The following is a 24,880-nucleotide window of genomic DNA, read 5'->3' as shown; positions in this document are numbered from 1 at the left end:
ACACTTCCGGGTACACATCCCTACCACAAGAGTCAGTCAGCATCATCTCCAAGCTACTTCCTTCTTCGACTTGCTGATGAGCATCAGCAATGGGACTGGGGCAACGAGACACTTACGTCCTTCTCCTCAACGGTACCTCCGCCCTAACCTTCTTCACCAGTTCAAGATCAATGGTAGCCGTCGCAATCTCAGGCTCATCCGCCTTTTCTCCCACACTGGCAACAATCCTCCCCCAAGGATCAATGATCATGCTATGGCCATAGCTGACTCGCTTCTCGTTATGTCTACCAACTTGTGCCGCAGCAATGACATACGACTGCGTCTCAATCGCCCGAGCCCTCAACAGAACCTCCCAGTGCGCCTGCCCAGTGGGAACAGTGAATGCTGAAGGGTAGGTAATGATCTCGGCTCCCTGCCTTCGGAGAGAGATACCAATTTCCGGGAAACGTAGCTGAAGTGTAGTAGACAAGTCCAGTCAGCCACATACTACATTCTGCAAAGTAGGGTGAAGTTGAGACCTGACAAGTGAGAGATAGAAGAAGAGGACGAGGAGGAGAGGATGAGAGAACTGACATCAAAACAGATAGTCGACGCCACCTTGCCAAAGGCCGTCTCGAACGGCGGCTCAATCTTCATCCCGGGCTCTACGCTCTGGCTCTCCTTGAGGACAGGACCGCCCTGGATGTCCACGTCAAAGAGGTGGATCTTCTGGTACCGGTGGGCAATTTCGCCTTGCTCGTTGATCCAGAGGACTGTGTTCTTGATGCGCTGCGAAGAGGTCTGGCTGCTGGGTTCGTGGACGCCGACGTGGATCGGCAGCTTGAATCGGCGGGCTTCCTCTTGGAGACCTAGGACGAACTCACTGTCTTGCACGGGCTTGACCAGGCTTAGACTCTCTTCGGCGGAGGAGGAGATGTAGTCTGTTGCCTCGGGGAGGAAGAGGGCCTAGCGGTGCTGTTGTGGTCAGGATATTATGGATACATGGTGCCGGACAATTCTCCAGCTTCATCAGACAAAAAGATGGCTGACTGACCTTTGCACCAGCTTGGACTGCTTTCTTGACAAGAATCTGACATTGGCGAAGGTTGTTGGCCATGCTGGCCGTTGACGTCAACTGACCAACCGCCTGATTTCTTACCATGTCAGCATAGAACCCGGGCTGGTTATCGGCACATTATCGTCGTGACCATGGTGCGAAACAAAAGGTGATAGGAGTGACGAAAACATACGACAAGAGCCATGGTGATGATCTCAATGCAGTTTTAGCTGGATTTCAAGAGAAATGAAGGGACTTGGATGGTTGCGCAGGCAGATAAAGAGGAGTGTCGTCAATGAGTCTCTTGACTGATTGTTGTTGTTGCTGCGGGGTTTATTTGACGCTATCGCGACTATAGTACTTGGGGGGTTCTGGGCGCCAAGTAATCGATGGCGTGTTCCAGTGCAGTGGTGGATGGCAACTGCACTAACAATTTCGACCCTAACCCTGAGTCAACAACCACGCCGAGAATATCCAAACTCGCCACCAAAATGAGAAAAAAATTTGAAAAAGGGAAAAGAAACATCGAAATGATAAGAACTCGATCCACCCAGGGGTCGAACCTGGAACCTCCTGATTCGTAGTCAGACGCTCTGCCATTGAGCCAGCGGACCTTGGTGATGTTTGTGGTTAGGAAAATAATACTGATATTGGCGTATATCTTCACACAGCATTCCGCAAGTCACTATCTACTGTAAGACCACACCAACCTCCTTCCACGCATCTATGACCGCCTGAACGTCGTCCTGCCCAATAGTTTTGTCCTTCAACAAATTCTTGGCAGCTATAACTGTGATAGTAGCCCAGCCAGTGATTTCGCACTTCGATCTTCCCAGCCCGCGCAGTTTCTGCAGCGCAGTATACCAGATCTTGCCCGGTTTCTCCCAAGATTTGGAATCTTTCCGCATCGCCTTTGCAACCAGGTAGAAAGCTTTGTTCATGATGCCCATATTGACATAGATGCTCTTCACATCTCTCTTGTCCTTCATCATACTGCTCATATGATCTACTTGGGCATCCTTAATCCCTAGATCCTCAATATCATACGCCGTCCCCGGCGCCCTGACCGACCTCAGCGCAAACCCTTGCAGATCTTTGAATTGTTCCGCGATAAGGTCCTCGCCAACCAGCCAGTCCGCATCGTCAACAGTCTGATTCTTATGCCACTGCTCGCACATCATCCCAAACACATCAGCAAGGTGCTCATGCAGCGATCCGCTCTCCTCCGTCGTTTCCAGCTTCAAGAGCGAGTGCACCATGCCATGCGTCATCTCGTGCGCTACAATCTCCAAGCTGCCGACAAAGTTGCCGAAGCAGCCTCCATACCACTTGGTCGGCTGGTTGTTCTTCCAAGGATCCGTGTCCCATCCGTCGCCAAAGATGAGGCCAGGGACAGAGCCATCGTCCTTCTCGTCGCGCTCATGCCACCAGGCATTGGGAAAGTAGAAGTCGTAGTGGACTATGCCGACGAGGGGAATACCCTCGCCCAGGATGGCATGGTTGCCAAACACTTCGCGGTAAAAGTCGCGGACTATGCCCATGTGGTCGTAGCATTGGTTGACTGCTGGGTCACCTTGGCGCTCGAGGGCGGGTTCACCTTCGGATCGCATCAAGACTCCTGGGAAGCTCCAGGGGTGCTTGCTGAATTGGAGGTCAAAGACGCAACGGGATTGCTCGATTGGTACCGAGGCAGGGAACTTGAGGTCATCTCGTGGGATGCGGATCGTCTCGCTGAGCGTGTTCTGACGGAGTGTTAGTCCCATTTTTGATGCTGTTTACAGGACACAAAAGGAAGACGTACCTCATAACCATCTCTGACCGCCTTGGTGGGAGTATAGGCCTCCTCAACAGGCTCTTGTACTTTTTGTGCTCGAATCTCATCGAAACTTTCCATGACAAGCGCGTTCGACACCGCAAAGAGTCTCAAGTCCTCGTCTTTGGAGGCCTCCTTGCGCCAAGAGTTGGCTACTCTGTAGCTTGCATTGGCCTGCAACTTGCTCTTCTTTGGCTCTTCTACCTTGTTCGCAACGGTATTGCTGTTTGTGGTGGGTGTGAAGATATGATCTGGTATGAAGAAGCATAGCGGTTGGGCCATTTCAGCGACAGATGATGCTCAATGACTTGCGAGAGACTATATGTCTTGGAGGATTCGTCAAAAGTGAACAGAAAATGTGTTGCGAATGGGGAGGGGGGAGGGGGACTGGCGTCTTCTTCAACATCTCTTGACATGCCATACAGTGAAGCGCCAGAGTCGAACGGCGAGAACCGTCTTTGACTGCAAATAAAATAATGTTCATGCTCTCGGACCCTCGAGACATTACTCCAATAAAGACCGAAGAACTGAGGCCGCATGTGATATCCAGACTATTGATGGGAATGGCGCTAGTTGGTAGGCTGTACTGTCCTAGTGCCCAGCTGAAAGACCACCAATGCAAGGGTATGCGTGCCAATCTGGGGAACCACGCACCAAGCTAGCATGCAAATGCCAGCCACGTGCAGACAGTCAACGGTCTGGACCGCCAGGCACTTCAGCTCCCGGCGCTATCTCCGGGTTCGATGGCCAGATGCAAAGCCTACTGCAACCTCAACGGCGGTTGCTATGGCCTTCGCTTGCCAAGCTGATTGGGAAATGCATTGGACTCTTGCTTCTTCATTGACAGACTATCGATGCTTTGCTGGGCTGAGCTTTCTTTGGCGATAGCTGAAGGACGGATGAGGAAAAGCCAACATCAAAGCCGAAGCTGAGCATGCGAATCGAACCATAGAGGAGTCCAAGACACGCGGGGCGGATTATGTGCCCAGGTCGAGGCAGCCCACGATGTAGATGATGGATGAATGATAGTCTCTGGATGGGTATAAAGACTGTCATGTCCCAGTCAGTCTCTGGCATCAAGACATCAAGCTCATCACAGCCCTCAAAGAAACCTCAAGCACATCCCACCAGCCAACTCTTTTCCCATCCTTCAGTCACCATGGGCCGCCATTTCCCCAACGTCAACCGTGTTCCAGCCGGTGAGCCCAACATCAACGATGCGCCTCGCAAGGTTTACATCGCCTCCCGCTTCGTCGGCGGCAAGCTCGGTGCTTGGACTCTGGGACTCATTGCCGACATCATCAGCAGCGGCCACTATCTTGGTTCGATGCCCAGCCCCAACTACCACTGGTGCGTGCTGGTTGGTGACTACTACCATCAGCTTCAAGCCACCAAGCAGGATGGCAAGCACTGGAACTGGTACGACAACAACGTCAAGGACTGGACCGACAAGTGGGAGCTGTATGAGGTTGGCGAGACCAGGTTCAACGACAATGCCATTGCTTCGGCTGGTACGTGTACTCCCATATGAGCGTCTTCTCCACCGAATGCTAACTGTGGCCGCTATCAGGCATCGAAGCCATCCAGGACATGGACGAGGTCTACAAGCTGGTTGACAACAATTGCCAAAAGTTCACGCTCAAGCTCCTCGACCTCATCTGCGCCGATGGCCGTAAGAAGGTGTACACCAGCTACTCTCGTCACAAGCTCAAGGCCGGCTTCATCCCTGGCGAGCTGCTTGATGAGAGTAAACCGGAAGAGAAGGTTGAGGTTGAGGTGGCCTTTGTTGAGGACGGTGTGGCACACATCGAGCTCTTGGACAGGGCCTTTGAGCTCATGGACGAGAAGACGCCAACGCTCGCCGAGGATGAAACGGTCAAGGAGATTGAAAAGGAGAAGGACGCCGAGAACAAAGAGTAATGAGGAAGAGCGAATGGGTAAAAATCACCCGGAATAGGACAGAATGATTGGTACAGTGGGTAGTTACCTAGGTAATAATGAATGAATCAAAGTGACAGTTTTCAGATCGGGACCGAGACCCCATGCGGTGGTTTCCAGTGCCCGTGCAAGTTAAGAAGCGATCAAAGTCGCAGGTAGACAGAGTGTTGGCTTCCTCCAATGGAGAAAATTTAAAGCGTGGAGTTGGCGAGGTGGGTGACAAAAGGCATCATGATTACCTTGTCGCTCAAACTGATCATGATGAACTGGAAAGAAGCAAAAAGGGGCATAAAAAGCGCGTCAAGTCATCTGCCAGGGGCCTTCTTGTTCTTTCCTTCCGAAAACTCAAGTTTTTCGGAAGTGAAGGTGTCAAAGGAGGAGGGTGCCGCCTATGACGGTTGGTAGACCCAACTAATGGACTTGATGAGCGGAGAAAAGCACTTTCCCCGACAGCGTTGAGAAGTCAAACGCAACCAAGTGAAAGGAAAGGACCATCACCTCAATAGTAATAATCTGGATCCAATCATGATCCATTTCTCATCCATCTCATCCACCTCATCACTCGAGGTCCCCTCCACTGAGGCGAGTCTGTCATCCAGGTCCCCTTATCGGTGACAGCTCGAGTCTGCAGTATACGACTGTACTGGTGGTATTTGGTCCTCCAACTCCAACATTCCCTTCCAGAGATTTTTCTTCCCCTGTCCCTTCAATGCCCAACTCAAGTCCAGACCAATCTCCCACCATGGTCGCCGGTGGGGAAGAGCCAGGCTCACCGGCCCAGACCGACTTCACCGACGCACAACTCAAGCCGGCTCCTCTCCGCCTGACAAGGAAGAGTAACTCGAGCGGCGGCCAGAGTGATAATAGCCTATCCCGAGGCAACTCATCGGCCATCTCGGGCAGAACCCCCAGCAGTACCAATCGAAACAACGGGGAAAGCCTCAACACCATCATGCACAGAGCTGCAACCCCATCCACATACCGAACGGCTCCTAACCAAACATCCCCCAAGCTCGCCTCTCTGGTGTCCAAGTTTGAGATACTGGATGTTATGGGTACTTCTGACGCCAGAGCCTTGCAGCTTCCATCTCCAGACAAAGGCCAAAGGCCACCCGCAGTCCCAACGCCAACACCAGATGACGCAGTGTTACAACATGCTACACGGCGTCAAGGCCATAATCTGATCGAAAAACAGTCAAGCCAGAAACACGTCAATATCTCCCTACCCAGGTCGTCTCAGGCCCATCGAGGAGCTCGTTCCAAGGAAGTGGCTTCTGATGCCAAAGTCGCCATTACCAATGGTCCTAAACATTGGGATCCGAGTAATGTTGCAGCGAGGCGAAAGCTCTTTGAGTCAGGAAGCACTGGTATGTTACTGTCCCATCAACTGTTGCATAAGTCCTTGATCGGAATCAAAGCTGACGGTTGTAGTGCCTCGGCCTTTTGATAGCCCAATTGCCACCCCGGTCGTCACCCGTACAGTTGCACGTGTCCCTTCTCAGGGTGAACAGAGGCGGGAATCCGAGATCGTCAATCTTGATCAGCCCTGCACGGTGTCGGCGCGGCGACCCGTTGCTGCCAAAATCTCGGCTCCTGTTCTATCCTCCCAACAGTCGGCAACAGACGGCGTGAAACCCGAGAGAGAAAGAAGAAAGAGTGTCGCTGCCCTTCGCATGTCTTTTGAGTGCTCATCTCTTCTCGATCTTCGACCAGAAACGCCCAGCTCTACCCAGTGGCGGTTCCGCCGTGCTCTTACCCAAGGCCTATCAACAGCCACAGAAGTCCCAACACCGATAACACCCAGGCGAGAGTCAAAGGATCCCATTACACCGACTAGGGTCAGAAACCTTCGTTCTTCAGAGGTCTTTGCTCAGACGTATCCTCGCCCAGGACAGACGGCAAACCAACCAATCCATAGAGTCGACAACAATGCCTCATCGAGCCTAAAGCAGACACAGCTTCACAGCACAGCCTCTCGCCTTGTCGGGTCGCATGATGGCAACGTTTCTGATGCTGTGGTGGACTCGCGGAGGCCCGTCAACCGAAAGAACAGCGACACCCCAACCAGGACATCAGCGTATACGTCCACACGCCGTCCCAGCTCCCAGCATCACTTGCTCCTTTCACGCACCCTCTCCGTTAAGGTTACTACCGGTCCCCAAACCACAGTAACCCTTCAACAACCGTGGGCGAGTCACTCGGCCTCAGGGCCCCTGCCCCTCACCACCTCCCACAGCGACGGCCATTTCGACCAGAGCAAGCCCAAGTCAGGCAGTTCCAGTGAAACTTCGACATCAGCACCACTCGCCCCTGCGAACAGAGTCAAGGATCTGCAAAAGGTGTTTGACAACAACCCCGCGGGCCCAGGCTCAGCACCATTCCTGCCCTTCATCCAAAAGCGCAGGGCGCAGACATTGACCCTCGGGGTTCCCATGAAGGCCAACCCTAGTGCACCTATTATGGTATCGACCACCGTGGCTGTGACAACTCGAAAGGCATCCCGTCGCTCGTATCAGCAACAACAACAGCAGCAGCAGCAACAGAGCTCAGACGTGATTCCCGAAACTGCCAGCTCAACTGCTTCGAGCGTGGTACGCACACGCAAGCGAAGCAAGACTCTACCGTCGTCACTCGGTGGGTACCGGCGTAAGACCTCGGGCCCAGCTGCTGGTACTGGCCTCAACAGCTACTTCCAGCGTAGGAAGATCAAGAAGCAGCAGAAGCAGGACATGAAGAGAAACGCGATTGAAGAAGATTCACCCGTCAAGGAGCGTATTAGTCTCTTCGAGCAGCTCGGCGGCCGCAGCGGCGGCCCCACCCACGGTCACTCGAAAAACGGTCGGAGCGGATGTGGTAGCATAGTAAGCCTGCCACTATCAATGCACAGCAAGCGGAAGTCATCGGAGACCGATAGTTCTTCTCAATCCCTCAATGATGGTTCATCTCAAGATACACATTTGGCTGCCTTTAGCCGGAAGGGCCGTGGGAGTTCATCTTCTGGGAGCAGGGTGATGAAAGTGCTGTCGTTTGGCACGAGCGGGAATCGGGACAACGGCAACCGCGGCAGCAGAAATGGTAAGGCACTTCGGGCTGCGGGGCGGAAGATCAGTAATGCCGTGTCGATGTCGATGTCGATGTCCAAAAGGAAGGATAGCGGGGGCGCAGGCGCGAGCGGTGGCGAGGGGAAAGGGAAGGGCAAATATAAAAGCAGTGACGGATCCAAGACGCAGCCACTCGTCATGAGTTCGACAAACAAGGAGACGGGCGAGTCGACGTTTTTCGTAAAAGGCGTGTTGTGGAAGGTATCGGGCTCGTACGGGGATCTTGACCTGAATGGTGCAGTGGCAGACGGCCAAAGCAGTCCGGAAGGACAGAAGCGCAAGCGTGGTGAGTCAACCACAGAAACTACTACCACATCCTTCCCGAGCACGAGGGCGTCTGCCTCTGGGTCTGGATCTGGATCGTCTCGGTCGGCGGGGGCTATTGTTCGGCACCCTGTCTTGCAGCAATGGCCGCACCTGGACAAGGTCAATCGAACGATACCACACCACCATGACCCTAAACGCCACGGATCACTGCCGCTTGGGGAAGACAGTGTAGCCCCGGAATGGTTTCGAGACCAAGAAGATGATGATCCCTTTCTTCAGCCGACCCAACCACCTGAAGTTGTCAGAGGCAGCAGCAGCAAGATCACGAAGAGCGCAACGGCACCAACTGACGTCGGCAGCATCATGAGCCGCAAGCAAGGCTTTATCCCCACCAGGAGATCTCATGGAGATGTTGTCGAAGCTGCACGTGTTCCCTCAACTTCCCTGAGGAAGAGCTTCACCATGGCTGTGCTGCCTCGTCTCTCGAGCGGAAACAGCAGCAATGATGACTGTAGCCCAGATGGTGACCGAAAACCAAACGGTAACAAGTTGACCAAGCAGAAAGGAAAGGAAGCAAGAACAACATCGTTCCCACCCTCCTTCATCGATCAAGTGCAGTCGCGTCGGCAATGGAGCATTTCTTGGGGGCAGAGAGCAGCCGCCGCTGCGTTTGGGATCGGCCAGAGATTGAAGGAACGCAAGGGAAGCGGTCGGTCGTCGTCATTGTTGGGCAAGGGTGGTGTCGAGACTGGTTCTGGTGCTGGTACCGCTTCCGCCGGGAACAGTAATACCCACAGTGACGTCGCTGTCCCTACTGTCACCACTGCTGCGGCTACTCTTCCCATTCCCAATAGAACTATAACCACCGAGTCGCTGCGTCACGACGAGTAGGATGTTGTGGTGGCGACGCCCAAAGGTGGGCTGCAGCATCCGAGGCCGGCGCGGGTGCTGAACTTGAGGAGGATCGAGAGCTTTAGTAATGTGGAAGGTAAAGGTAAATTTCGGCTTGAGGAAGTGGCGAAGGAGAGGGTGCTAGGATTATCATGTGATGGTCCGGAATCGATGGCGGTCGCTGGGGCTGGAAAAGCTGGAAAAGCTGGAAGTTTGAGGAGTGTTCTTCATGCCAAGTTGTGAAGGGCGATCAGTCAAGTCAAATCAGGTATAGAGTAGTTGCCTATGGTAGGCATTGTTAGAGCAGCGGGCAGACGTTTCTGGTTTGTTGTTGTTGTAGTTGGATCATAGTTATTGGGCCCTTTTGTGGTTTTCGTTTGGCCTTCAGATGTTATGTTAGGCCATAAAGAGGGGGGTTAATGTGATGGTTGATGGTGATAATTGTTCGGAAAAGAATAGTTGATTCAGCTTTTTTCCGTCTCAATGCGTCAGATCTGTTGCACAGCAAGTAAGCACCCATGAAGTAAAACGAGACCCAAGGGAGGTTTTGTTGGTCATGATCATCCATTCATCTACATCGCATTATTACTCTACCTTGTCTTCCAGTCCCGTCAGCATAACTGTTACTGACTGAGTCCCATACCGTCCCCAATCTTCTTCACCAGAGCCTTCTTCAAGTACCACTCCCTCGCCAACCCTCTCACCATCTTAGCATGCGTCCCGGGCGCAATCCTCCCTCTCTCCACCGCCCGTCCCAGCATGAATATGGCATCGGCCAAGGCCCTCTCCTCCGCCACCAGCTCATAAAGCTGGTTGCCCACCACCGTCGGGGCAACCAGCAACTCATCGATATCCGGCTCCTTGAGTGTTTTGGAGTTCTCAATCACGGCGTCGGCTTTCCTCAAACTTTCCTGCAGAATGGCCGTGTTGGAAGTTAAGAGAGCCGAGAGCTGAGAAAGCTGGGCGTACTCGGCTTGGAGAGTGGTGGCTGCTTGGTTCATTGCTGCTCGCTGGGCTTGGAGGCCGGCAAGGGAGGAGTCGTTTTGGGCGCGGGCGTGCTGGCGGTGGGAGTGGAGGGTGGAGGCTAGCTGTCGGAGGAGGGCATCTTTTTCGGGGTTGGGAGGTGGGGGAGGAGGAGCGTCGGGAGAGGTATTGGTTGTTGTGGCGTTGGCGTTGGCGCCGGGGGTGGAGGAGGGAGGGGAGGCGGGGGTGTCGTCGTCTAGGAGGTCTGGGGGCGGAGGGGGCTTAGGCTGCGGTTGTGGTGGGAATTGGTGTTGTTGGTGTGGTGGCGGTAAAGCTTGAGGTGGGTACTGTTGTTGCTGCTGCCAGTTGGGTGGTGATGCGTAGTGTTGAGGAGGGTGTTGTTGGAGGGTTGACATTCTTCGTGGGTCCATTGGGGAGAAGGGGGGTTGTGGTGGTGCCTGGTTGTGAGGAAGGGCAGCGGGCACTGGAGGAGGTGATTGGTATGGCGCGCCATGGGGCGGTTGAGGAGGCTGCTGCTGTTGTTGTTGTGCTGTCGGGTGTGGAGGTAGAGGTGGAGGAGCATCGTAGCGAGAGGGACCTGGTCTGGGGGACTGTGTTGTCGAAGCTCCAGGACCGCCGTGTTGGCTCGTAGGTCTGCCGGGATGTGGAGGATGGGGAGGCACCGGAGGAGCGGCGGCGTAGGATGGTGCCGGAGAGGGTTGGTGTTGCAGTATGGGAGCAGCAGCAGGGGCGCCCGGCTTCGGTGGTGGAGGTGGAGGCCTTGCCCCGTCTTGTTGGGCCGGTAAAGGTACTGGAACCGGTGACCTCGCGGCTAGTTCTTGGGGAAGTGGTGGCACTGGTGGTGGTGTAGGTACCCCAGGAGCTTGTGGTGGCTGTGGTTGTTGCTGCTGCTGGGGCGGAGGGGACCGGACCTGCCCTTGAGGAGGTGGACGAGCAATGACGGGAGGCTCTTTGGCAAAGACATCGCGCAATATGGCCAAAAAGTCGAGAATGGTGGACTTATCCCAATACGTCGACCAGCCGGCAAGGTAGGGATGGTACACCTGACCCTGAGGGTCGACGTGCTGGCCTGGCCGTACCATGATGTGCTCGGTCGGGGTCACGTAGACCAAGGGGGCCTCGCGGGGATAGGCGTGGGGAACCCATACTGAGATTGGGAATCGGTACGTGGTGCCGCGAAAGACGACGGGCAGTGTTCCCGAGAGGTGGACGAGGAGGGCGGATGCGCCGTTGGGGAAGGCTGTGATAGGAGCACATCGGTCAGATAACGGTCGGGATAGTGGCATTGATAAAGGGCAGCGTACTGTGGACATCGGTTCGTGGAGAGAGCGATGGGTAGTGGGAGAGCACTTGGGCTACATCGTTGTATGTGCGGTTGACATCGTGATATTCCTGGAGGCGAAGCAAGTCAGTCAGTCAGTCAGTCAGTCAGTAGGTTGGCTTCTAGGAGGACGAGATGGTTGTGGACATCCCATGGGCATATCATACACTGGTCAGCACGCTATAGAGCCAGTTCAGGATATGTTGTTGGACAACCATCTTGTCCAAGTTATTCAAAGTGACCAAACCTTGGGGTTGTGTTGGTGTCGCTATCGTCGCATCTCGAACTGAAAAGTGTGTCTGTATGAGTGACGGGAGGACGTGGCAGGAATGGGATCCGAGGATCGCCAGTGTCTTCTTGGTGGTTGAGGTGCCCTGTGGTGGTTGTTGGCCAAGCTCCAACGTTCCCGCACTCGATGTTTATTGGCGGCATGACGAACTGCTGCGCCTGAGTGCGACCAACATCGCTGCGGCTCATGGAGGGAGCTTGGACCACCTGACTGACTCCAAGAAGACTCCCCGCCAAAAATCCTCGGCCGCGGGGTCAATTGCGTATGTACTCCCGCACGTGGAGATAGAATTCAGTTATCAGTGCCTGCCTGCCCCGCCGATCCCGCCCGTTGGATTGATCAATTGGGGACCTTGAAGACTCGCTCGTCCACTTTATTTTTTTTGCCCCGCGTTCATCGTCGACATCAGTAACATGACAAGGGAAGTGACAACCCAATTTAACCGCCACTGTTTTATGGCTGTCTGGCCATTGATGTCTTTTTGGCTGCTTCCATTTCTTTCAAATCATCTCTGACGGTTTCCTCCAATACACCACTGTCTGTTGACGACACACGGCAAAGCCTTCCAGGTACTGTACGCTACATACCGCCGTACGACGGCATATCGTGTGCCATCCAATTCCTTCATCAATTGGTTGCCTTACCAGTGGTTGATGGCACACCCATGATTCTTTTGTCCTGCGTGGGTCTTGTGCCTTTTTGACTTCTCAACCTCTCTCATGTTGTCATAACCACCCCGGACCTCGGGGTTCAGGGCATCGTGTCAACGCCATGACCTCTGAAACGGAAACAAGATCAGTCGAAACAAACGTCTGTTCGCTAATTATGTAAAGCTCAAGGTTGTTCACGGACGAACATTGACCCAAGGACGGAACTCGGCGTTGGCATCATTACCAATCCTCCTCCGTGCATAGCCGAATATCTGACATTGTTCATGCCCGTTTCCTACTCAGCATCTTCCCATCCTTCCGCAGTCGGAGTTCATGATACCACTCTCAGTGCCAGAGTCGCGCAAGACATTTTCAATATTCCCTGTCCATCCCCCAGTTAGGTCTTGCCCATCTCTTTGGTCTCATGAACCAGGGCATCAGGTCATCCCACCGCCCAACCCCCGGCTCCACCCTCTGATCAAAGCCCCCGATCGGGATTTCCAAGCGATGGTCGGCTGGGAAGAGTCTCGAAACTCAAAAAGTCATTTTCTTAGTCACTGGCTTGGCGTAAGAAGAGGGGGCGAATTTTTCTTTCTCTCTTTTGGGTATTTGCGACTAGGAACAAGTATCTTTTGTACATGTTACACGCCAAAAAGGTACTTACTTATCCTCACTGTTCCTCTTCCCAACCAACTCATCTGGAAAAAAAACAAAAAGAACAAAGCTTCCTCTTTTTTATTTTATCCAACTTTCTGTCTCTTTTCTTCCTCTCACCACCATCTTCACCACCATCGAGGTACATGCGACACGCTACACAGAATATCGCACGGCTGAGGAGTATTACAGAGAACATTCTGTATACTCCTTGCGTCAGGTCTTTTTAGTTCCTTCAAAAGAACCATCATCACCACTGAATTCCCATCTTCACCTAGGCTTTATCGCTAGAGGATCACTCACCCAAGCATCGGACTCCTTTGTTTACCAACCATCACCACCCAAACAAAACAAACCAAGTCATGCTTCCTCCCATCCCCGTCCTGGCCGACTATGGAATCTCTCCAACCCATGGCTTCCTCCCCGATGTCCTGCCGTTGACGAGACTCCCGGATCCCTACTATAACAAGTGGGAGGCCATTGCCGCCAACCTGCAGGCTCTCATCCTCAGCAAGCGACTTCGCGGAGTCGTTGATCGTCTCCCTGTGCTCGACACCATCGGTCTGGAACACGACGCAGAATGGCGCAGGGCCTACTCGCTGCTGTCCTTCATGGCCCACGGCTACATCTGGAGCGGTGATAGCCCCAGTGACCGTCTGCCGCCTTCCATCGCAGTCCCTCTGCTCAAGATCTCGGAACATCTTGAGGTGCCGCCCGTCGCTACCTATGCAGCCGTCTGTCTTTGGAACTTCAAGCCTCTTTTCATGGACGAGGACATCGACAACCTCGAGAACCTCGCCACCCTCAGCACCTTCACCGGCGCCATTGACGAGTCATGGTTCTACCTGGTCTCGGTTGCCATGGAGGCCCGTGGTGCGCCCATCATCCCGCTCATGCTGACTGCCATTGCCGCAGCTCGCGAGGATGATGCCGCTACCGTCACTCGCTGTCTGCACACGTTTGCCGAACGTCTTGACGATCTCACTACTCTGTTGCAGCGCATGCACGAGAGTTGCGATCCCAAGATTTTCTATGACCGCATTCGCCCTTTCCTTGCCGGTTCCAAGAACATGGCCGATGCTGGATTGCCCCATGGCGTCATTTATGAGGACGGGTCCGGAAAGGAGGAGTACCGTCAGTACTCTGGAGGCAGCAATGCCCAGAGCAGTTTGATCCAATTCTTCGATATCGTCTTGGGTATCGAACACCGCCCCACGGGCGAAAAGCGTGGCCGGTCCCAGGAGCAAGGCGAGGGCCATGCCCCGGCCCCCAAGCACAACTTTTTGTTGGAGATGCGCAAGTACATGCCCGGTCCCCATGCCCGCTTCCTCAACCATGTGCAGTCCGCGGCCAACATCCGGGAGTTTGTCGAGGAGCACCGTGACGACCGCCCGCTGTGCATCGCCTACGACGCCTGCTTGGCCATGTTGCGTGCTCTCCGCGACAAGCACATTGCCATTGTGACTCGCTACATTGTTCTGCCCAGCAAGGAAGTGCGCACTCGCAGCCGCAGTCGCAGTCCCGAGGCTGTCCGCCGCAAGGTCAATTTGGCGACCGCGTCGCGCCAGCAACCTCCCGGAATTGCCTTGGACACCAGGGGTGATGGAAAGAAGGACAGCCTCAAGGGTACCGGTGGAACGGCGCTCATTTCGTTCCTGAAGCAGGCCCGCGACGAGACGGGAGAGCCGGCCGTGGAGGCGTGGGCTCACCGGTTTATGAGTCGCGTGATCCGCACCGAGGGTCAGGGCGATTTCTTTGCTGGAAAGCCTGAGGAGGGCGCTGGCTTGCAGGTCGCGTCCCAGGCTGAGGAGGCTGTGATCCCCGGTTTGGCCGCTTCGTGGACCGTGGATGACGATGTTGGTGGCATTTGCTACTACTGAACGTTGATCGTTTGGACAAACGAATTGCGGGTTATCCGGGTAATCCGGAGGAAAGGGTATTGTCGATGGGATTCGAAAATTACCTGCCTACCTACCTTTAGCGCATCCAGTTTATTATACCCCCAATGATCTCGCGACTCAACAGCCCCCTTATCTGCTTGTGTCACTTGAAGTTGCATTGAACCTCTGTGTATCAGCGTTACATGGCTTTGATCACATATGATCACCAAGGCGCATTCCAATACAACAATTCCATTTTTGCTCCAGTGAATTCCCTTGGTTTGATTTGGGTAAGTAACACCCATCCACCAATATCATTCGCGACGTCGGGGCCGGTTCCCGAACGGATCCATCTCGCACCGACATCATGCCTTTTTCCCCCGAGATGTGCCAAACAGATGCGCATTGAGCCGCTTGGCCCGCTTCCCACCTCCCGCTTGGCATTCTACCTGTCTCGTACAAGTATTCTTAACCGTCGAAGCGTCCCAATCGGAAGAAACCCTACCGATCCCAACTGGTACAGATTGGTTTCCTTTGCAAAAAAAGTGCCGGATATATCTTCCACTGTTAGACGTTGCTTTTTTCTTTTGACGTTTCCCGATCCGGTGCAGCCAGATCTATCTACCACCCCGGATGAAGTCAAACTTACGTGGCCAATGGTTTAGCAGTCAGACACTCGTTGCCTTGCATTATGTGTGTTTGACCTCGGTCTAGTGCAGATGGAGATGGGATTCCGGGTGTATAAATGCCAGGACGGTCACGGGTACATATGTGGAAATGCTTGGCTTGGAATATTTGGGATGGTTGGTCGGTTGGATAAATATCCAGAGTTTTTACGGATCAATATCAGGTTTATTACCTGATTACCCTGATTAGGTACCATAAACTGAATGAGAAAGAATATACATAGTAGGAGAGAGAGACCGGATCGATTGAGTGCAACGTCTTGTTCGTGGTAACTACTGTGGATGGATGGACATATATAGAAGCTGCTCGCTCCGCCGTCCGTTCAGATACTAGGATCTAGTTAGAGGGATGATAAACACTCACACTCGGAACTATCACCACCACCACTACAGTCACCATTCACGTTTGGCTAGGTAGCCAACCAACCCATCAAGATGTTTTTCCCTAATCTCATCCTCAACTCTCTCGCCCTGACATCGGCAGTCCTCGCCAGCCCAATCGAGCTCGCTGAGCGGCAGACTACGCCGCAGAAGCTTCGCATTAGTACATCACATTTCTCTTTTTCTTCGCCTTTATCCTCCATCTCCTCCCAACCAACTAACTTTTCTTCCCCTCCGCAGTGCCCCTAGGCGACTCCATAACCGAAATCACCTGCTGGCGCGCCCTAGTCTGGGACCAACTCGCCGCCGCCAACCTTGCGTCGTCGGTGCAATACGTCGGCTCCCAAAACTCCAACCCGCAAAACTGCCGACCGTCGACGGCCAACTGGGACCAACACCACGAGGGCCACTCGGGGTGGCTGGCCGTCGACATTGCCAATAACTATTTGGAAGGGTGGCTGAAGAAGACCCCCGCGGACATTGTCATGTTCATGCTGGGGACAAATGATGTGACACGGGGGAAGAGCACGCAGGAGGTGATGGATGCGTATACCAAGATGGTGGGGATTATGAGGGGGGCGAATCCAAGGATGAAGATTATTGTGAGTTTGTTTGGCCCGGCAGATAAGAAAGGGAAAAAAAAAAAAAAAAAAAAAAAAAAAAAAACAAAGGGATTTATGATGATGAAAACTAACAAAAGAAAAAAGATCGACCAAATGATCCCCCTCTCCTACTCCAACGCCGCCGTCCAGGCCATCAACGCCCAGATCCCCGCGTGGGCAGCCAAGTTGAATACGACCGAGTCGCCGATTGTGGTGGCGGATTGTTATACGGGGTTCAAGACGTCGGATCTGAGAGATGGAGTGCATCCGAATGCGAATGGGGATAAGATCATTGCGAGCAGGGTGGGACCGTTGTTGTTGGATTATGTGAGGCAGAGCTTGGGGAAGTAATTGAGATGAAGATATTCTTGGAAGGGGAAGAGGATAGGGTGTGGAAGAAGATTTATTCACATCCCATGGTAGGTGTGTAGGAATGAATTGAATGGATGGAGTGTATGGATGAATGAAAGTGGAAAGGACGGGTTGTTTGAAGATGGTACAACGATGATAACTATGCGACGAACTGATTTTAGGAATACATCAAGAGAGAGCTCGTATGTGTATTCAAGTCTGAATTCAAGGATCGAAGAACAAGAAAGAAAAATGTCTTTTGAAACGGGGATAAGAAGGAAAGAATGTGCAATGGAATCCTGGTCATGTTCTGTAACCTTATGCAGGCGGTATTGTGCGTCCACGCCTTTCGTCTGTCTCCTGTCAAGTTCACCATCTCTCCAACATGACGAGTGTTATGATACTCCCAGAATCTGAATGGAATAGATCAACAATTGGTGGGTAATTTAAATGATTTTTGGAAAACGCTCAAAGAACTAGCAGCATGTCACCGTGGTTGTGGGTGAAAGGGAGGTTCACGATGTAAGAAACCCATTGTCTGAGGTGGGGCTGTCACGTTACGGATTACAAGTATGTAACAAGTTACAACCTACCTTCCTCACATGCAAAACAAAGATCACAACTGGTATATTTTGGAACACGGCTACTTGCTGCTCAAAGGAGGAAAAAGTATCATATGCGATAGGTATGCAATGATAGTAACAAAGCACATCGAGCTGTTCAACTTCCACTTGTTCAAACTGACCAGAATGTTACAAGATGTGTCTGGGTTAGGGTTGACTGTGTGTTCCTGAATTTTGGGTTATCTTATCAATGATTGGAAGCTTACCGGCGCCGTACCTGACGGGCCTGGAAGAGGCGGGGGAATTGACCAGCCCACTGCAGCGCAAGGGAAAGGAACAGGAGCGCTGTGCTGCGACTGTTTGTCCATTCAGTGAATGGTTCCTAGTACCTTGCCTTCCTGTGTGCGTCTGTTGCAGGCGCAAACCCAACGCCCGCTTCACATCCCCTCGCAGGAAGGAAGCAGCATCTGATCCCCTCCCCTCCATCCCCTCCACATCCCACCATCCCACCTTTCCACGCCGGCGCATTGGATGTTGTTCCCCTCTCGTTCCTCCAATCTGCATCGCGTCCAGTGGCAGTCCCCCTTCCTCCTCTCATTCCTCTTTCCCTCTCCGCCCCGCCTGGTCCGCCTGCTGTCTCCTCTGAATCGCCTGCCTTCGCTGTCCTTGCCGGCTTCTTTGAACGCCCACGACGCCAGGGTTGGTTCACCGGGATTGCGCTGCCTGTCGACGAAGCGCAGAAAGAAAAACAAGACGAAAAGTGAGACAGCGCAAAAAGAGACAAACAAAGAGTTATCGATACATCCCCCGGCAGGTTTCTTGGACGACTTCTTTCGCAGTCGCCGGCTCAGGATCTTGACCGACGCTTATCGACACTTTAAAGCCCAGCGTCCGGCGCTTCAATCTCGTCGTCGCAAGCCCAAGACATCCCGTTTACAAACAAAACAACCACTAGGACGATCTCGCCACGAAAAGATTCTCGAACTCGTCGGCAACAAGCTCCTCAGCCTCAACATAGCCGTTAATTTCAAATCACCCGTCACGATGCCTGCGCCAAAGAGAAAGATGGAACCCGAGACCAAATACTACGCCGTGCGTGCTGGCTACAAGCCCGGCGTTTACACCAGCTGGGCCCTTTGCCAGCAGCAAATCACCGGCTTCAAGGGCGCCCAGTTCAAGTCGTTCACGAGCTACGAGGACGCTTCCGCATTCGCCGCTGGCCGGCCCGTCGCCTCTGCCACCTCGACTTCATCACCTTCCAAGTTCTACGGCGTCGCAGTCGGTCGCACGCCCGGTGTCTACACAGACTGGTCCATTGCCCAGCAGGAGGTGGTGGGCTGGAAAAACCCCAAATACAAAAAGTTCGAGACGCGCGCCGAGGCCGAGGAATTCGTGCGCCAATGGAGTGGCAAGCCGTCCTCCCAAGCCGTCAAGGTACCACAAGTGGACGAGACAGATGACCTGCAAGTCATTGCTCTGGAAGGGCCAGCGAAGAGCTCCAGGAAAGCTAGGAAAACCGGGGCCACGCAGTCTGCTCACCAGGCTCAGGAAGCCCTTGATGATGCTAGCAAGCCCGTCATCATCTACACGGACGGCAGTGCCAGAGGCAATGGCAAGGTTGGCGCCATGGCGGGGGTGGGTGTCTATTTCTGCGGTGGTTTCAGGGAGTAAGTCTGCAGTCTCACGCCCAAGAACAGCATGGTGGTTTGTTTTTCTAACCCGTTTTCCCCGAACAGAAACATCTCCGAAAGACTCCAAGGCCCCGTCCAAACGAACCAACGCGCCGAGTTGACCGCTGTCCTACGAGCACTGGAAGCCATTCCGGACACGCAAAATTGCGAGCTCCGCACCGACAGTCAATACACAATCAACTGCGTGACGTCGTGGTACAAAAAGTGGATGAAGAACGAGTGGAGGAACACCAAGGGGGAGGAGGTCTCCAACCAGGATCTGATTGTGGCCATCCGCAAGAAGATCGACACGCGCGATAGGAAGGCCGCCGAGACCAAGTTCGTCTGGGTTAAGGGGCACGGGACGGACGAAGGCAACATCGCTGCGGATATGCTGGCGGTCAAAGGCGCGACAATGATGTTCTGATGATACCCATTTCTTACTTTCGGTTTGTTGATTTGTTTGCACTTGATCTCTACTTATCCTTACTTGCCTGGCGCCATGGGTAGCTGGAATGCGGGTTCGTTAGCAAGGTCGTGGTATACATATTGAAGCGATGTTCCTTGGAAGGGCGGCTGACGGCTTATGTACAGTCTATGGTATTTTTGATAATCTGCGATGTGTTGATATGGTGCTATGATGTTGGCTGGAGCAGCCATGGACTTACAATTCAAGTCTCGGTTCATGACAACGTCGGTTCCCTTCCGTCCACAAAGTCGGAACGTGATGCGCAAAGGATGAGGTTCGCGACCGTTCGATGGCGACATGGTTGGCCCGTCGAGGTTTAATAAGCTTCAGTTCCCATGGTCGACTACCTTCCCTCCGTCTCATCCCTGGGTACAAAGCAGACTTGTTAACGGGTAGTTATGTAGGTCCGTGACCAGCCGGATGTTGTACCATATTGACAGGCTCTCGAAGACTCCAGTCGCCCATGGAGTCCATCTCCGGGAAGCGCTCGGTGTTCTTCACCTCCTCAGCACACCACGCAATGGCCGTCACCGATACGTCATATGCCAACAACCCTTTGCGCATACGCCAGTCTGCCAAATAAAGGGCATGAGAAAGAGGTATAAGGAAAACTGTTGGGTCTCCTAATAATCCTCACATACCTTTGATAGTTCCCCACGATCTCAGTTTCTTATTACGTTTTACGACTTGTTACCTTTCGAAAACACTCCGGAACCTCGTAGCCAAACAACCACAACAACAAGAGCAAGAAACAAACCCAACAGGCAAGAAATTTCCCACCGAGAAACACCCGTCACGATGCCGACCTCTACTACACTCGCTCGTGTCGTTCACAGAACGGTCCTCCGGCCCACCGGCATCCGCGCCGCCGCCGCCACCGTGATCCCCCTCCAACACATGCGCTCGTCACCGCAGTCTATCCAACAGCGGTTCGCCGCCACCTCAGGCGACACTTCCAAACGCGGCAGTGGAAGCAGCAGCAGCCGTGGCTCTCGCTCTTCAGGTAGCGGTGGTGGTACCGAAAAGACCGAGCCCGAGATCCTCGCTGCTGACATTGATGCGGAACTCGATTACCCGATTGCTGCGATGGATGAGCAGTACAGCACTACTTCGTGGTCTGATACTCCGGCTGGAAAGTCTGCGGCTGCGAAGATGGCGTCGGCGGCGAGTGCGGGTGCGGGTGCAAGTGAGCAGCAACAGCAGTCGACGACGTCTGGGAAAACGACGACGGCGAGTGGAACTAAGCATGAGACGTTGGTGGGGAAGGCGGATAATACCTTGTTGTAAGTCTGTTCCCTTCTTTTCACCTTTTTCCCTTCTTCCCTTCCCTCAGTATGATAAAGAAACCGGATAACTAACAACCAAACCACCCTCTTCCCCCTCCCCTTTTTCCCTTTCCCCCCCACCCCGAGGGGGGGGGGGTCCGGGGACCAAGGGGAGCGGGTTTCTGGGGAAAAAAATATGAAAAATTATAGCTACCTGGCAATGGGATTCCTTGGTCTAACTGGCGCTTACCTCGTACTTAAGCCCAACCCACACCCGTCGGCTTCCACAGGAAGCAGTGGTGTTGTTGAGCCGCGCGTTGACGCGAAAAGCAGCTCCTCCCAGCCTCCTTCTACTCAGATGCAGCAAGGAGGTTCACCACCACCATCAGTCCGCCGAACCTAGAAGAAGGCGCGCGAGATGGAGATGATGATGACGAGGAAGAAGATGATTGGCAGGGGTGGTTGATGGATCATTTTGAGCTTTGGTGAGGTGTGGGAGTGTGGAAGTGCGGGGAGTGAAGGAGATGGGGAGGGGGGATATGAATGTGGGATTGGGGATGGATGGATTGGTGGAATGGAACTCGGATAAAGAAAGCTTGTATCGGGGATCTGGTGTTATGTTTCTGATGGTCTTGGGAGGAACGGTTTTTTCTGATGGGCGGCAAACCGTTGGATGGAAATTGTTACGATGATGTGTAGTGGAATATTAGGTGTGTCGGTTGTACGATGTGTGTATGACTGCACGACGACTGTATAGATTAGTGGCTGGGCTCGGATGGATGGATGTAAATTGAACGTTTTGGTGTTGACTATTTGCCTTGATGCAGCAGGATTTGTCTGATCTTTCTGATGATCGTGACAAGGCTTGAATTGACACAACAGGTATGTATTTCTCATGCACCAGGAAATGCCGAAACCAGAATAAAAGAAGAAATCTCAAATGAGAATCGTAACAAAACCAAAAAAAAAAAAAAATTAAATAAAAAAAAATTTAAAAAAGGAAAGGTTTATAAAGTGACAAGATGGTGGGAAGACTACATCGGGATTAGAAATTTGAAAAAGAAAAAAGATAAAAAGAAACTCCGGTACGGGGAATCGAACCCCGAGCTTCGCGGTGAAAACGCGATATGTTAACCGTTACACTATACCGGATGTTGTTGAAAGAGTGGATAAAAGCTAGCTCTATGCACCCCACTTGCATTGTGGTAACGAAAGATGATCGCAACCTCGACCATTGTGTCGAAATCCTTTTTGGAAAAACGCGAAATATCATAATGATCTTGACCAGAATTAAACCATAAAGTCCCGTATATTACTTTACGGGGACAGTCAGTTGTATGCACGTGAAATTGGACTTGACGCAGCCTCAATGTCCGACGCAATCGCTCAGTGTCCTACCCCCTGTACCTGCCGCTATAATCCCCTGAAAGTATTCCATGTTTGATGACATTCGTGACAATAGGAAGGTCCATGCGCTTCACCCAAGGTCTTCATCTGCAGGAAACCTACCTATATATAGCAGGGAGCTGGAACGGCTGCGTTTTCCCTTCAATTCAATAAGCCGCCAATTTGATCGAACAATTCCCCAACTCCATTGCTCTCCTTCCTTCATCTGACATCACGCACTCTGGGGTTGGTCACTTGAAGTTATCGGTCACACTACCCACAAACACCAAGATGACCGCCGCATACGCCAGTGTCGCCGCAAACACCCCATCGACGGTCTCTAAGCGGGAGGAGACCATAACGCAAAAACACACGATACACACCGTCGCAATACCCCAGGAAACAAGAAAGGTATATTCATATACCTCTAACATGGGCATAATCCACATGGGAGCGATGAGGAAGGCACTACCGATTAAGGCAGCGCGGAGTCTAATCCAGTAGGCTTGCTTCCATGCCTTGGTTCGGGTGCTGATTAGTGTACGGGCTGGCTTGTCGGTGTTGTCGCGCTCCCAGGGGCCGGTGGGGACCGAGTGTTTTTTGAGGTGCTCGATGAGTGGAGTGGGTGTCTTGTACTGCGGGAGTTGTTGTTCGTGCTTCTGTTGAGATGATGGTGGTAGTGGGGGTAGGAAATCCTCGGGCATCTTGCAGCCGTTCTTGTTCATGGCTGCTTCGAGGAATTTCTTGTCGCAGAGCCGTTGGCTAGTGGCGATGAAGGGGTTGTTGGAGGGCCTGGCATATTTGCCCATGTACTCGTGGTCTCTTACTGCTTGGACTGGGGGTGTGACAAAGACTTTGTAAGCTTTCTGGCTAGAGCTTTTCTTTCTTTCTTTTTCTCTTTTCCTCTTTGTCTTCAAGTTATCAAGAGAAACCTACTATATTCCTTGAGAACCTTGCCGATCTCTTCTGCTTTCCCTCCTGGGCTCCAGTCATCTCCATTGAAGTGCACGGAGACTGCCAGATCTACCAGTTTGCTGTGTAGGTACTGCATATGTATCCTTTGCAAGTCGGCAAAATGAATACGGTAACCGAAGTCGGCGGCATCGGTCAGATTGCCCTGTTTGTTTGTCACCGATGCAAACACCCTGTAAAGGTAACCAAGTGGCCCAGGCCGTTGTGGTGATATGAGCTCAACAAGGTTCTTCTGGTGTAGCATTGCCCGCATATTTTGCCATATATGCAAATCATCTTTTGTGTCCCACTTGTCGATTCCAATTGCTGGAGAGGCCACGTGTTGGGTCTTATTGCAAGCATCATCCAACCCCGATTTTGAGGTTGATGTGCCCTCGATATTGTCTGAAGCACCCTTGGTCCGATCGTCAGTTTGCGTTGGAGATAGTCGGTGTTGTGTCTGGCTACCTAAGAACTGATCGACAGATAGGAGGGGCAGATGCTCTTCGTGTCGAGGAGAGCCAAAAGCAGTAGGTCGCGTGCGAACAGGAACCTCTTCCTCTTCTACCAGGCTTCCGGGCGAGGTGCTACGCGGCAGTGTCGTGTTATTTGCGGGCACAACCTGGACAGGATTTCTGCTCCCACCAGACATTGAGACAGAGACTGCGGTGGGTTGATTTCCTCCTAGCGGACTCCTGTACGGCGTCATGGTTTCGAGAGCTGGAAGCTTGTGGTAGTCGTACATGTAACCAGCTGCGAGTGTTGCGGTAGGTTGAATGAAAGCGAAGGCAGGAGCGACGGCAACTGCAGACAAACCAAACACTTCAATCCATGAATATGACTTTGAAATATCTGTCAAGTTATAAGGTGGGGACGGGGAGATATAAGTAGCTTTCGAGCTCCAGGGCTTAAAATCAACGGAAGTGTTTTTAGCGGGCAGGTAGCACAGGAGTTCGGCTGTGAATGACGCCCTGCATAGGGCAGAATCACAATTCATCTAGGTAGCAATCTTGAAAAGGCTGCGTAGGTAGTACAGATAAAACCATCTAATCATTTGGAATTATCAAATTCCACGCTTCAGCCCTTTCTCTGCATCATCACAATGACACTTACATTGATGCCAACATGCGCCATGGGGCTGAGAATCCAATGACAACGTTATCGGACTGCGCCCTACACGACGTGACACAAATACGTAAAGCTTTGGGGTTGCACCCTGATTCTAGAGGTCGGACTGGGGCGGGAAAAGAGGCAACCGAGCAGATTCTAACTCAGATCCAGGCGAATACGAAAAAGTGTAGTTGTAAGACTGCACCATATAGCCACCCAAACTGCCCGGGCTTCCTCTACAGCTACCTCTAGACAGCCCCGAAGACTGCCCACGCGTAGCAAGTGATAACTGCCGCTTGATGCAGATCACCCCGGCAGTTACGGACCAAAGGGCGGGCAGCATCGGACATTACGGGCCCTCTTTCCTCTCATCACTGTGACGACCCTAAGATGGGGAGCTCTTTCCTACGAAATCCCGTCACGGAACCTACGATCTGGGTATCGCATGCAAGAACATCAGACCGACGAGGAAGCGAGGAGAATGGCTGCGGTCCACCGTCTTCACAAGCAATGTCTTCGTGACCGGATCTCCAGCAAGGGGCCTCTCAAGATCGAAGAATGGGAAAGTGGCAGCCTTGTGATAAAACGCGCACGTGTCACAAGCCTCACTACGATTGTGAAA

General features: G+C 52.8%; 10 protein-coding genes and 2 non-coding genes across 12 annotated transcripts; 6 read left to right on the top strand and 6 right to left on the bottom strand.

Annotated features, from left to right (window-relative positions):
* Positions 1 to 112: 112 nt before the first annotated feature.
* Positions 113 to 1,141, bottom strand: B0T23DRAFT_325079 (carbon-nitrogen hydrolase; the record flags this gene model as incomplete). Its single annotated transcript, XM_062835479.1, has 3 exons — positions 113 to 451; positions 574 to 945; positions 1,034 to 1,141. 3 exons carry the CDS (start codon positions 1,139 to 1,141, stop codon positions 113 to 115), a joined length of 819 nt encoding a protein of 272 aa, XP_062689358.1.
* Positions 1,142 to 1,578: 437 nt separating this feature from the next.
* Positions 1,579 to 1,650, bottom strand: B0T23DRAFT_t335. Its single transcript has one exon. It is a non-coding gene; the product is annotated as a tRNA-Arg (tRNA).
* A 38-nt stretch (positions 1,651 to 1,688) lies between these two features.
* On the bottom strand, positions 1,689 to 3,228 carry B0T23DRAFT_234094 (uncharacterized protein). Its single transcript, XM_062833937.1, has 2 exons — positions 2,838 to 3,228; positions 1,689 to 2,778 (listed from the first exon to the last, which is right to left on the bottom strand). The coding sequence occupies exons 1-2, from the start codon at positions 3,129 to 3,131 to the stop codon at positions 1,726 to 1,728; spliced, it is 1,347 nt and encodes a 448-aa protein (XP_062689357.1). The 5' UTR covers positions 3,132 to 3,228; the 3' UTR covers positions 1,689 to 1,725.
* A 780-nt stretch (positions 3,229 to 4,008) lies between these two features.
* B0T23DRAFT_432180 (PPPDE putative peptidase domain-containing protein) lies at positions 4,009 to 4,769 on the top strand (the record flags this gene model as incomplete). The annotated part of the gene is made up of 2 exons (XM_062840358.1): positions 4,009 to 4,360; positions 4,420 to 4,769. The coding sequence occupies 2 exons, from the start codon at positions 4,009 to 4,011 to the stop codon at positions 4,767 to 4,769; spliced, it is 702 nt and encodes a 233-aa protein (XP_062689356.1).
* A 760-nt stretch (positions 4,770 to 5,529) lies between these two features.
* Positions 5,530 to 9,046, top strand: B0T23DRAFT_324732 (uncharacterized protein; the record flags this gene model as incomplete). Its single annotated transcript, XM_062835453.1, has 2 exons — positions 5,530 to 6,154; positions 6,219 to 9,046. The coding sequence occupies 2 exons, from the start codon at positions 5,530 to 5,532 to the stop codon at positions 9,044 to 9,046; spliced, it is 3,453 nt and encodes a 1,150-aa protein (XP_062689355.1).
* A 529-nt stretch (positions 9,047 to 9,575) lies between these two features.
* On the bottom strand, positions 9,576 to 11,861 carry B0T23DRAFT_234088 (UEV domain-containing protein). The gene is made up of 3 exons (XM_062833936.1): positions 11,519 to 11,861; positions 11,335 to 11,422; positions 9,576 to 11,270 (listed from the first exon to the last, which is right to left on the bottom strand). Exons 1-3 carry the CDS (start codon positions 11,567 to 11,569, stop codon positions 9,670 to 9,672), a joined length of 1,740 nt encoding a protein of 579 aa, XP_062689354.1. The 5' UTR covers positions 11,570 to 11,861; the 3' UTR covers positions 9,576 to 9,669.
* A 1,354-nt stretch (positions 11,862 to 13,215) lies between these two features.
* On the top strand, positions 13,216 to 14,926 carry B0T23DRAFT_234076 (Indoleamine 2,3-dioxygenase). Its single transcript, XM_062833935.1, has one exon. It carries the CDS (start codon positions 13,307 to 13,309, stop codon positions 14,822 to 14,824), a length of 1,518 nt encoding a protein of 505 aa, XP_062689353.1. The 5' UTR covers positions 13,216 to 13,306; the 3' UTR covers positions 14,825 to 14,926.
* Positions 14,927 to 15,945: 1,019 nt separating this feature from the next.
* Positions 15,946 to 16,844, top strand: B0T23DRAFT_324786 (SGNH hydrolase-type esterase domain-containing protein; the record flags this gene model as incomplete). The annotated part of the gene is made up of 3 exons (XM_062835458.1): positions 15,946 to 16,054; positions 16,132 to 16,501; positions 16,592 to 16,844. The coding sequence occupies 3 exons, from the start codon at positions 15,946 to 15,948 to the stop codon at positions 16,842 to 16,844; spliced, it is 732 nt and encodes a 243-aa protein (XP_062689352.1).
* A 1,607-nt stretch (positions 16,845 to 18,451) lies between these two features.
* Positions 18,452 to 19,504, top strand: B0T23DRAFT_407698 (ribonuclease H-like domain-containing protein; the record flags this gene model as incomplete). The annotated part of the gene is made up of 2 exons (XM_062839211.1): positions 18,452 to 19,074; positions 19,144 to 19,504. The coding sequence occupies 2 exons, from the start codon at positions 18,452 to 18,454 to the stop codon at positions 19,502 to 19,504; spliced, it is 984 nt and encodes a 327-aa protein (XP_062689351.1).
* A 731-nt stretch (positions 19,505 to 20,235) lies between these two features.
* B0T23DRAFT_423250 (uncharacterized protein) lies at positions 20,236 to 21,341 on the top strand. The gene is made up of 2 exons (XM_062839824.1): positions 20,236 to 20,829; positions 21,022 to 21,341. Exons 1-2 carry the CDS (start codon positions 20,345 to 20,347, stop codon positions 21,212 to 21,214), a joined length of 678 nt encoding a protein of 225 aa, XP_062689350.1. The 5' UTR covers positions 20,236 to 20,344; the 3' UTR covers positions 21,215 to 21,341.
* Positions 21,342 to 21,891: 550 nt separating this feature from the next.
* Positions 21,892 to 21,963, bottom strand: B0T23DRAFT_t334. Its single transcript has one exon. It is a non-coding gene; the product is annotated as a tRNA-Glu (tRNA).
* Positions 21,964 to 22,374: 411 nt separating this feature from the next.
* On the bottom strand, positions 22,375 to 23,969 carry B0T23DRAFT_234044 (uncharacterized protein). The gene is made up of 2 exons (XM_062833934.1): positions 23,134 to 23,969; positions 22,375 to 23,032 (listed from the first exon to the last, which is right to left on the bottom strand). Exons 1-2 carry the CDS (start codon positions 23,891 to 23,893, stop codon positions 22,449 to 22,451), a joined length of 1,344 nt encoding a protein of 447 aa, XP_062689349.1. The 5' UTR covers positions 23,894 to 23,969; the 3' UTR covers positions 22,375 to 22,448.
* Between the last annotated feature and the right edge of the window lie 911 nt (positions 23,970 to 24,880).

This window comes from Neurospora hispaniola (assembly GCF_033458365.1).
Source record: "Neurospora hispaniola strain FGSC 10403 chromosome Unknown B0T23scaffold_8, whole genome shotgun sequence".
NCBI lineage: Eukaryota > Fungi > Ascomycota > Sordariomycetes > Sordariales > Sordariaceae > Neurospora > Neurospora hispaniola.
This window is presented reverse-complemented; position numbering and strand designations above follow the sequence as displayed.

Coding starts and splice junctions, on each gene's coding strand:
- B0T23DRAFT_234088 (XM_062833936.1), bottom strand. CDS start 11,569: ATGGTTGTCCAACAACATATCCTGAACTGGCTCTATAGCGTGCTGACC. Junction 11,423..11,518: donor TCTATAGCGTGCTGACCAGT/GTATGATATGCC, acceptor CTTCGCCTCCAG/GAATATCACGATGTCAACCG. Junction 11,271..11,334: donor TCCACGAACCGATGTCCACA/GTACGCTGCCCT, acceptor CTCCTATCACAG/CCTTCCCCAACGGCGCATCC.
- B0T23DRAFT_234076 (XM_062833935.1), top strand. CDS start 13,307: ATGCTTCCTCCCATCCCCGTCCTGGCCGACTATGGAATCTCTCCAACC.
- B0T23DRAFT_423250 (XM_062839824.1), top strand. CDS start 20,345: ATGCCGACCTCTACTACACTCGCTCGTGTCGTTCACAGAACGGTCCTC. Junction 20,830..21,021: donor AAGGCGGATAATACCTTGTT/GTAAGTCTGTTC, acceptor GAAAAATTATAG/CTACCTGGCAATGGGATTCC.
- B0T23DRAFT_234094 (XM_062833937.1), bottom strand. CDS start 3,131: ATGGCCCAACCGCTATGCTTCTTCATACCAGATCATATCTTCACACCC. Junction 2,779..2,837: donor CGGTCAGAGATGGTTATGAG/GTACGTCTTCCT, acceptor ACACTCCGTCAG/AACACGCTCAGCGAGACGAT.
- B0T23DRAFT_234044 (XM_062833934.1), bottom strand. CDS start 23,893: ATGTACGACTACCACAAGCTTCCAGCTCTCGAAACCATGACGCCGTAC. Junction 23,033..23,133: donor CAAGGTTCTCAAGGAATATA/GTAGGTTTCTCT, acceptor TCACACCCCCAG/TCCAAGCAGTAAGAGACCAC.